The sequence below is a fragment of the Tachyglossus aculeatus genome, chromosome 17, assembly GCF_015852505.1.
Source record: "Tachyglossus aculeatus isolate mTacAcu1 chromosome 17, mTacAcu1.pri, whole genome shotgun sequence".
NCBI classification, from domain to species: domain Eukaryota; kingdom Metazoa; phylum Chordata; class Mammalia; order Monotremata; family Tachyglossidae; genus Tachyglossus; species Tachyglossus aculeatus.
Genome location: NC_052082.1, coordinates 15,254,266 through 15,265,465, shown reverse-complemented (window position 1 = coordinate 15,265,465; position 11,200 = coordinate 15,254,266). Strand labels below are relative to the sequence as shown.

The 11,200-nt window shown below is 47.8% G+C and overlaps 1 protein-coding gene across 10 annotated transcripts in view; it reads right to left on the bottom strand.

The window, feature by feature from the left end:
• PAM (peptidylglycine alpha-amidating monooxygenase) overlaps positions 1–11,200 on the bottom strand; it is a 210,373-nt gene that overhangs the window by 1,664 nt on the left and 197,509 nt on the right. For 2 of the 10 annotated variants that reach the window (XM_038758978.1, XM_038758984.1), the window contains 2 exons: positions 5,527–5,730; positions 3,067–3,123 (listed from right to left, as the gene is read on the bottom strand). In XM_038758978.1, the coding sequence (XP_038614906.1) occupies positions 3,067–3,123; positions 5,527–5,730 (261 nt within the window). The remainder of the gene's footprint in view (positions 1–3,066; positions 3,124–5,526; positions 5,731–11,200) is intronic. The other 8 variants (XM_038758979.1, XM_038758985.1, XM_038758980.1 and 5 more) reach the window with 5 other exon arrangements.

Here is an 11,200-nt window from a genome sequence, read left to right as displayed (position 1 = left end):
GCATAGTCAACATTTAAAAAAAATACCATAAAAAAAAGAAAAAGTGTCAGATTAATTCACCTCAGACTGCTCTGTTCACGTGCCCCGACATCAACTCTTCCTGCCAGTGACTTGTGGCAAGTTTAACCTTGTTAACCGATGGCCCTGCCAGGATCCGAGTGGAAAATCCCCAGGAGACAGATGGAACCACGGAGAGGCAGGGCCAAGAATTCAATCTCATGGAGCCTCACAGTTAGCCAAACGGCACTGGGAAAAGAGAACCTCTCATCCTGGGAGTTTAATCATTTTAAAGCGCAAACTGGGAACTGTCCGTTGGCCCTTTCAATGGGCCGCAGCACCTAACGGGGCAGCCAAAGATGGGGCAACACCAGGGAGGGGAGAAAAAAGAAAAACAGGACAGTTTTGCTATTATACAAACCCACAATTCACCTGCACTGAAACACCATGTGCAGAATAGGGCGGAACATAGCTGGAGAAGGGACCGAAAGGGCAACCGAGATGACCGGGAAATGGGGAAGCTTCCATGTGAGGAAAGACTGAAAGGGGGAGGACTCTTCAGTCTGTAGAGATGCAGGCTTAGAGAGGAGGTGACTGAGATTTAGAGAATTATGGAGGGTGGGGGCAGGATGAACAGGACACATTTTTTGTTCCCCAAATCCCACGCCATCAGGGGGAGGGACATTCGTCACAGCTTGAAGGTGGCAGGTTCACAGCAAGAGCTATATACTCACATAATTGCCCTGCCCCCAATTTTGAGGTGGAAATAAAAGGTTATTTTCTCTACCACTTAATTGTAAATAATGATGACCACCCTGGGCAGGGGAGAGAGAAAGATGAGACCCTAATAATAGAGCAGGGGGGTTGGGTGGGCTTAACTCATTAATCAATCAATCGTATTTATTGAGCACTTACTGTGTGCAGAGCACTGTACTAAGCGCTTGGGAAGTACAAGTTGGCAACGTATAGAGACAGTCCCTACCCAACAGTGGGCTAAGTTTGCCAAGGGGTATGGTAGAAGGAGGAGAAGAAGTTTGACAAAATGGCAGGGGTGGGGAGAGTTAATTAATATGCAAGGGTGGGGAGAGTGCAACTAAAAAGAGGCAGTCCCAAGTGCCCTCTTATTTCTCCCCTTCTTTCCTGCTGTTTATTTGTTTTCCTTCTCCTCCCCTTAATTCTTATAGCAATGATGGTATTTGTTAAGCACTCACTATGTGCCAAGCACTGTTCAAAGCGCTGGGATAGATACAGGGTAATCAGTTTGTCCCACGTGGGGCTCACAGTCTTAATCCCCATTTTACAGATGAGGTAACTAAGGCACAGAGAAGTTAAGCGACTTGCCCGAAGTCACACAGCTGACAAGGGACCCTCCCCACTTATTACTGTTAATCACTGTGGTGTTTGTTAAGCGCTTACTTTGTGCCAAGCACTGTTCTAAGCTTTGGGATAGATAGAAGGTAATCAGGTTGGACATGGTCCCTGTCCCACGTGGGGCTCACAGTCTCAATCCCCATTTTACAGATGAGGTAACTGAGGCTCAGAGAAGTGAAGCGGTTAGAACCGAGGTCCTTCTGACTCTTAGGCCCATGCTTTATCCACTAGGCCACAATGCTTCCCACCCATCCTAAACCATCATCCTGACCACCAGGAGTGTGCAGTCTAATGGGGAGACAGATATTGAAATAAACTGCAGGTTTGTACTTAAGTGCTACAGGGCTGAGAGTGGGGTGAATATCAATAATAATAATGGTATTTGTTAAGCACTTACTATGTGCAAAGCACTGTTCTAAGAGCAGGGGGGATACAAGGTGATCAGGTTGTACCACAGGGGGCTCACAGTCTTAATCCCCATTTTACAGATGAGGGGAACTGAGGCACAAAGAAGTTAAGTGGCTTGCCCAAAGTCACACAGCTGACAATTGGCGGAGCTGGGATTTGAACCCCTGACCTCTGACTCCAAAGCCCGGGCTCCTTCGGCTGAGCCACAGTGCTTCTCAAGTCTCTATAGGGTACAGCTCCAAGTGCATAGGTGACGCACAAAGGGGAGGGAACAGGGGAAAGGAGGGATTAGTTGGGAAAGGCCTCTTGGAAGAGATGTGATTTTAGTATGACTTGGGGATGGGGAGAGTGGTGATTTGTTGGCCATGTATGGGGAGGGAGTTCCAGATCAGAGAGAGGATGGGGACAGAGGACAAGCCGTGAGATAGATGAGATTGAGTTCTTTCCTCTAAGACTGCAAGCTCCTTGAGGTAGGACTCAATGTCTTTGTCTTAAATTGTGCTCTCTCGAGGGCCTAGTACAGTCCTCTACACAGAGAATGTGCTCAGTAAATTCTGATGATCATGAAGGTTCAAGAGGAGTTTGGATAAATTTAGGGATGGGTATCATGTACGGGGAGGGAGCTCCAGGTCAGAGAGAGGATGGGGACAGAGGGCAAGCCGTGAGATAGATGAGATTGAGTTCTTTCCTCTAAGACTGCAAGCTCCTTGAGGTAGGACTCAATGTCTTTGTCTTAAATTGTGCTCTTTCGAGGGCCTAGTACAGTCCTCTACACAGAGAACGTGCTCAGTAAATTCTGATGATCATGAAGGTTCAAGAGGAGTTTGGATAAATTTAGGGATGGGTATTCCATAATAAATTCCTGGAAGGAAGATTAAGGATGCATAATACTAAACTGGGGGTGTGAGATGATTCCAGTCTTAGCCACGGGAAGGATGTCCAGGAGGGCAATAATCACATGGGTCAGCCACGCTTCCCATAGCGGGCTATTTTGTTAGTATGTTTGGTTTTGTTCTCTGTCTCCCCCTTTTAGACTGTGAGCCCACTGTTGGGTAGGGACTGTCTCTATATGTTGCCAATTTGTACTTCCCAAGCGCTTAGTCCAGTGCTCTGCACACAGTAAGCGCTCAATAAATACGATTGATGATGATGATGATGGGTGGACCATGGGTCTCTGACCCAGTACTAGCCCTACTCATGATCTCGTCGTCAAAGACACGGGCTTCTATGCTGACTTTGGTTGGAATGAAAAACCCCAGGAAATCGCTCCCCACGAGGTCCCAAACATACCTCTCAGTCTTCCCAGGATTCTTCCTGAGCTTGAGTCAGGTTTGTGATCAGAGTCTGCTGGAAAGAAAGGAAACATTTCATCCTCGGTCCAACGCACGTCCTGAACTTGTGAGGCCGGTTTCCACTCAGAGCCACGGTCTCCTAAAGTGCTCCCTAATTAATCAACCCGTCCTTGAAGTCACCCACAAGCAAGTAAAAGTGGAATGAACCGATGGTCGCTGGGGCCCAATTCTCAGTCCCCGCCAACCGGGAGCTGCCCAGGAGACCCCAATCTGTGAGTGAGGCAGCAGGTTCTACTATTTCCCCTATCTGTAATCTATTTTCTCGTCTGTCTCCCCCTGTAAACAGTAAGCTCCTCGAGCGCTACCGATTCTGTTGTATTGTACTTTCCCAAATGCTTAGCACAATGCTCTGCGCCCAGCAGGCGCTCAATAAATACCATTGACTGTTTGATTCATTGCTTGATCAAAATTCATCAAGTTTGCCCAGTTTCCTCAAGAGAGACACCAAGAGAGAGAGCACTTGGGGGAAGCCCCTCTTAATGGAGGCTAAAAGATGAGTGACCCAGGGAAACCCACGTTGGTTCTTGGGACAAGTAAGGAAAACTAATAATAATTGTGGTATTTGTTAAATGCTTACTCTGTGCCAGGCACTGTACTAAACACTGGGTGGGGGGGGGTATGAGGGGGCAGGTACAAGCTAATCAGGTTGGATATATGTATATATGTATATCCTATATACATATCCTATATACATATATATCCTGTATATATGTATATATGTTTGTACATATTTATTACTCTATTTATTTATTTTACTTGCACATATCTATTCTATTTTGTAGTATGTTTGGTTTTGTCTCCCCCTTTTAGACTGTGAGCCCACTGTTGGGTAGGGACTGTCTCTATATGTTGCCAATTTGTACTTCCCAAGCGCTTAGTACAGTGGTCTGCACACAGTAAGCGCTCAATAAATACGATTGATGATTGATGATGATAGAGCCCCAGTCACACGTGGGGCTCACAGTCTTAACCTTTTAGACTGTAAGTTCATTGTAGGCACGGGACTTGCCTACCAACTCTGTTGAATTATACAACTCTGTTGTATACGATAGTACAACGCTGTGCACACAGTAGGCATTCAGTAAATGCTAGAGAATCAGCATAGAACACAGGCCTAAGAGTCAGAAGAACCTGGATTCTAATCCTGGCTCTGCCACTTGTCTGCTGTGTGACCGTGGGCAAATCACTTTACTTCTCTGTGCTTCAGTTCCCTCATCTGTAAAATGGGGATTACAACTGTGAGCCCCATGTGGGACAGGGGTTCTTTCCAACCTGATAAGCTGTATCTACCCCGGCGCTTCAGTCTGTTTAATAATAATAATAATGATAATAATAATGTTGGTATTTGTTAAGCGCTTACTATGTGCCAAGCACTGTTCTAAGCGCTGGGGTAGATACAAGGTAATCAGGTCGTCCCACGTGGGGCTCACAGGCTTAATCCCCATTTTACAGATGAGGGAACTGAGGCCCAGAGAAGTTAAGTGACTTCATCATCAATCGTATTTATTGAGTGCTTACTATGTGCAGAGCACTGTACTAAGCGCTTGGGAAGTACAAATTGGCAACATATAGAGACAGTCCCTACCCAACAGTGGGCTCACAGTCTAAAAGGGGGAGACGGAGAACAAAACCAAACATACTAACAAAATAAAATAAATAGAATAGATATGTACAAGTAAAATAAATAAATAAATAAATAAAGTGACTTGCCCAAAGTCACACAGCTGACAAGTGGCGGAGCCGGGATTTGAACCCCTGACCTCTGACTCCAAAGCCCGGGCTCTTTCCACTGAGCCACGCTGCTTCCCTGTTTATTGTTGTACTGTACTTTCCCAGTTGCTTAGTGCAGTGCTCTCTGCACACAGTAAGCGCGCAATAAATACGTTTGAATGAATGAATGAATACAGTGCCAGGCACATACTAAATGCTTAAATACCAAAAAAAGAGAAAAAATTAACTCTGCACTCAGTAAGCGCTCAATAAACAGGATTGAATGAATGAATGAATAACAATGCCTGGCACATACTAAGTGCTTAAATACCAAAAAAAAAAGGAAAGATTAATTCCACTGATGATGATGACAAACTTCTACTAAATTGTAAGTTCTGTAGACAGGAGCAAGGGAATGCTTTTTGGGAAAGCTCCAAAGCTTCTCGAGGGGAGATGCTGGATTATGAATTGTCTACTGGGGGGAGGGCAGGTGTTCTCAGGCTTTCCAAAGAACCGAGTTCCACGAAGACACATCCCAGAGACCCCCCCAACACCCCAAATCCTCATTTCCGAGGCCCGGGAACAGCCCTGACTAGGGCACGAGAGCTAACTCCCTCGGTTAATGATGGCATTTATGAAGCGCTTACTATGTGCAAAGCACTGTTCTAAGCAGTTCCACTGGCCGTACCTCCATAGTGATGGCACTTCTTCCAGCGGATGAATGCAGCGATGGCCAGCAGGACAACGATGGGGACGGCGAGCAGGGCGGTAATCAGGAGAAAGGAGACGCCCGAGTTGGTTTTCTTGATCAACTTCTGTTTCTCCTGCATCTTTAGCATCTCTGGCGGGGCTGGCTTGGTCTTCACCCTCGTTTCAGCCACTGTTTCTGCTTCTTCCAAGAGACCAGAGAGAAATCATGCCTCGGCTATTTCAATACCAATAATGATAATCGTGGTTTTTGTTAGACTAGACTTCTAGACTGTGAGTCTGTTGTTGGGTAGGGATTTTCTCTGTTGCCGAATTGTACTTGCCAAGCGCTTAGTACAGTGTCTGCACACAGTAAGCACTCAATTAATACGACTGAATGAGCGAATGAATGTTAGGTGCTTCCTCTGTGACAAGCACTGTACTAAGTGCTGGGGTAAATTCAGGATAATCAGGTCCTACGTGGGGCTCACAGTCCAAGCAGGAGGGAGAATTTTTAGACTGTGAGCTCACTGTTGGGTAGGGACTGTCTCTATATGTTGCCAACTTGTACTTCCCAAGCGCTTAGTACAGTGCTCTGCACACAGTAAGCGCTCAATAAATACGACTGATTGATTGAGAACAGGAATTGAAACCTTCTAGACTGTAAGTTCGTTGTGGGCAGGGAGTGCTTCTACCAACTCTGCTATATTATACTCTCCCACGTGCTTAGTACAGTGCTCTGCACACACTGAGGGCTCAATAAATTCGATTGATTGAACCCCCATTTTGCAGATGAGGGAATTGAGGCACAGAAGTAAAGTGACTTGCCCAAATCACCCAGGAGACAAGTGGCGGGGCTGGCTTTAGAGCCCAGGTCCTCCTCCTCCTCCTCCTCCTCCTCCTTCCAGGCCGTACTGCTTCAGCTTCCACACCCCAGACTGTGAGCCCACTGTTGGGTAGGGACTGTCTCTATATGTTGCCAACTTGTACTTCCCAAGCGCTTAGTACAGTGCTCTGCACACAGTAAGCGCTCAATAAATACGATTGATTGATTGATTGATTGAGAACAGGAATTGAAACCTTCTAGACTGTAAATTCGTTGTGGGCAGGGAGTGCTTCTACCAACTCTGCTATGTTATACTCTCCCACGTGCTTAGTACAGTGCTTTGCACACATTGAGGGCTCAATAAATTTGATTGATTGAACCCCCATTTTGCAGATGAGGGAATTGAGGCACAGAAATAAAGTGACTTGCCCAAGTCACCCAGGAGACAAGTGGCGGAGCTGGCTTTAGAACCCAGGTCCTCCTCCTCCTCCTCCTCCCAGGCAGTGCTGCTTCAGCTTCCACACCCCCAACTGTGAGCCCACTGTTGGGTAGGGACTGTCTCTATATGTTGCCAATTTGTACTTCCCAAGCGCTTAGTACAGTGCTCTGCACACAGTAAGCGCTCAATAAATACGATTGACTGATTGATCGATCTAGAGACTCGCCGGCTTCAGTCATTTTGATCGTAACTCATCATCATCATCAATCGTATTTATTGAGCGCTTACTATGTGCCGAGCACTGTACTAAGCGCTTGGGAAGTACAAATTGGCAACATATAGAGACAGTCCCTACCCAACAGTGGGCTCACAGTCTAAAAGGGGGAGACAGAGAACAAAACCAAACATACTAACAAAATAAAATAAATAGAATAGATATGTACAAATAAAATAAATAAATAAATAGAGTAAAAAAAATATGTACAAACATATATACATATATACAGGTGCTGTGGGGAAGGGAAGGAGGTAAGATGGGGATGGAGAGGGGGACGAGGGGGAGAGGAAGGAAGGGGCTCAGTCTGGGAAAGCCTCCTGGAGGAGGTGAGCTCTCAGCAGGGCCTTGAAGGGAGGAAGAGAGCTAGCTTGGCGGATGGGCAGAGGGAGGGAGGGCATTCCAGGCCCAGGGGAAGACGTGGGCCGGGGGTCGATGGCGGGACAGGCGAGAGCGAGGTACGGTGAGGAGATCAGCGGTGGAGGAGCGGAGGGTGCGGGCTGGGCTGGAGAAGGAGAGAAGGGAGGTGAGGTAGGAGGGGGCGAGGTGATGGACAGCCTTGAAGCCCAGGGTGAGGAGTTTCTGCCTGATGCGCAGATTGATTGGTAGCCACTGGAGATTTTTGAGGAGGGGAGTAATATGCCCAGAGCGTTTCTGGACAAAGATAATCCGGGCAGCAGCATGAAGTATGGATTGAAGTGGAGAGAGACACGAGGATGGGAGATCAGAGAGAAGGCTGATGCAGTAGTCCAGACGGGATAGGATGAGAGCTTGAATGAGCAGGGTAGCAGTTGGGATGGAGAGGAAAGGGCGGATCTTGGCAATGTTGTGGAGCTGAGACCGGCAGGTTTTGGTCACGGCGCCGCTGAAACTTTCCTCCCCTTTCCATCCCCGCTGCAAATGTGGCGGATGGGGAAAATCCTGCTGACTCCCTCTTTCCTCTCTGACTCCAAATTCCTGACAGCCTCATCCCCTGGGGCAGTGTTACTAATGAAAGGGGAGTTTTTTGAGATGCAGCGGTCAGGACCACGCCATAAGCTGGGCTCCAAATACAAGGAATTTCACTCACCCCATAAAAAACTGCAAGGCAGGTTAGTGCTACCAAACCCGGGATCCACCCGAGGACTATTTTGCAAAGGAACTAAAACAGACGTGGATTTTCCCTCCTGGAATCTGGGGTCAGGGGTAGCATGCCCTTGTAGAAACAGCCCGGGCCTGAGAGACAAGAGGACCTGACTTGACAGTGCTCCGCACACAGAAAGTGCTCAATAAATACCACTGATGATGATGGAGATAAGCTGATGAATGGCAGAGAAGCAGCTTGGCCTAGTGGATAGAGCACAGGCCTGGAAGTTGGAAGTCCAAAGGACCTGGGTTCTAATCCCTGCTCTGCCATTTGTCTGCTGGGTGACCTTGGGCAAGCTTCTCTGTGCCTCAGCTATAAAATGAGGAATAAGACTGGGCGCCCAACGTGGGAAAGGGACTTTGACCAACCTGATAACCTTGTATCTACCCGAGCGCTTAGTACAATGCCTGGCACATAGTAAGTTCTTAACAAATCAAAAAAAAAAAGTTTCCAAACACCATTTGGTATGGTATATATTGTGAACTCGTTCTCACCTGTCCCGCCATCGACCATGTCATCCCCCGGGTCTGGAATGCCCTCCCTCCCTCTGCCCATCCGCCAAGCTAGCTCTCTTCCTCCCTTCAAGGCCCTGCTGAGAGCTCACCTCCTCCAGGAGGCCTTCCCAGACTGAGCCCCTTCCTTCCTCTCCCCCTCCTCCCCCTCTCCATCCCCCCATCTTACCTCCTTCCCTTCCCCACAGCACCTGTATATATGTATATATGTTTGTACATATTTATTACTCTATTTATTTATTTTACTTGTACATATCTATTCTATTTATTTTGTTTTGTTAGTATGTTTGGTTTTGTTGTCTGTCTCCCCCTTTTAGACTGTGAGCCCACTGTTGGGTAGGAACTGTCCCTATATGTTGCCAACTTGTACTTCCCAAGCGCTTAGTACAGTGCTCTGCACACAGTAAGCGCTCAATAAATACGATTGATTGATTGATTGATTGAACTCAATTGAAGACTTTCTCCTATGGGGAAAGACTCCTTAGGTGCGCTGTATGTGCGGTGGGGTGGGATGTTTGGCAAAGCTGAGTAGGGAGGGCATTTTGGGCAGGGGGTAAGGCTTGATTCGTGAATGGGTCACGGTGGAAGAGTCAAGCGCAAGGGAGCCTCAGCCTAGAGCCTCAGCTGAGGAAGTTTTCATTTATTCATTCATTCAGTCGTATTTATTGAGCACTTACTGTGTGCAGAGCACTGTACTAAGTGCTTGGGAAGTACAAGTTGGTTCTGTCGATGCCCTGAGGCAATGAATTGTAGGGTTGCCTATTGGGCAGAGCATGGGCCTGGGACTCAGAAGACCTGAGTACTCATCTCTGCTCTGCCACTTGCCTGCTGTGGGCATGTCGCTTAACTTCTCTGTCCCTCAGTTTCCTCATCTTTAAAGAATAATAATTATGGTATTTGTTAAGCGCTTACTATGTGCCAAGCACTGTTCTAAGCACTGGAGTAGATACAAGGTAAATCTGGTTATCCCATGTGGGGCTCACAGTCTTAATCCCCGTTTTACAGATGAGGGAACTGAGGCACAGAGAAGTTAAGCGACTTTCCCACGGTCACACAGCAGAGAAGTGGTGGAGGTGGCATAGAGAAGGAGCGTGGCTCAGTGGAAAGAGCACAGGCTTGGGAGTCAGAGGTCATGGGTTCTAATCCTGGCTCCGCCGCTTGTCAGCTGGGTGGCTTTAGGCAAGTCACTTCACTTCTCTGTGCCTCCGTTACCTCATCTGGCAAATGGGGATTAAGACTGTGAGCGCCAAGTGGGACAACCTGATCACCTTGTAGCCACCTCAGCGCTTAGAGAGGTGCTTCGCACATAGTAAGCCCTTAACAAATGCATTTATTGAGCACTTACTGTGTGCAGAGCACTGTACTAAGCGCTTGGGAAGTCCAAGTTGGCAACATATAGAGACAGTCCCTACCCAACAGCGGGCTCACAGTCGAAAAGGGGGAGGCAGAGAACAAAACTCTCCTCTGAGTCCCAAGCCCGTGCTCTTTTGGGATGAGATACCTGTTCTCCCTCCCCTGGGACTGGGACCTCCAAGTGGGACAGAGACTGGGTCTAATCTGATTCATTTTTATCTCCCCCAGGGCTTAGCACATAGTAAGCGATTAACAGAACCCACAATTATTATTATTATTATTACGAACGGTAATCGTCATCATCAGTAGTATTCAAAGCCAGTGAAAGTTTAGGAAGACAACAGGAACACGAGATGTCAGGGCTTCCCGGTATCAAACTTCAGGCTCTCTTTCAGCTTGTTGGATGGACAAAGGGAGGCTGTGTCATGGAAGCTGCCTCTTTGTCCAGCCCGTCGGTCGCCTTGGGCCAGCCTGGCCCCGGCCCTGGCTCGAGGGGTGGGTGGAGGCAACGATGGGTGCAGCACTGCTCTGGAGCAGGAGGCCCCCCGATGCCACTGTGACACGCACACACACACACACACACACACACACACACACACACACACACACACACACACACACACACACACACACACTCCTCCGCCTGGGCTGGGGTTTCTCCGCTGCGGCCCACTGGCCCCAGCAGGGAAGGTCACAGGGGACAGTGAGGGCACGGGACAGGGAAGACCCCTTAAGGGGCAGGATTCGAGGTTGTTACTGTAACTCTTTTCCTCCCACCCTGTCGGAGGGAGTGTCATCATCATCATCAATCGTATTTATTGAGCGCTTACTGTGTGCAGAGCACTGTACTAAGCGCTTGGGAAGTACAAATTGGCAACATAGAGAGACAGTCCCTACCCAACAGTGGGCTCACAGTCTAAAAGGGGGAGACGGAGAACAAAACCAAACATGCTAACAAAATAAAATAGAATAGATATGTACAAGTAAAATAAATAGAGTAATAAATATGTACAAGCATATATACATATATACAGGTGCTGTGGGGAAGGGAAGGAGGTAAGATGGGGGGGATGGAGAGGGGGACGAGGGGGAGAGGAAGGAAGGGGCTCAGTCTGGGAAGGCCTCCTGGAGGAGGTGAGCTCTCA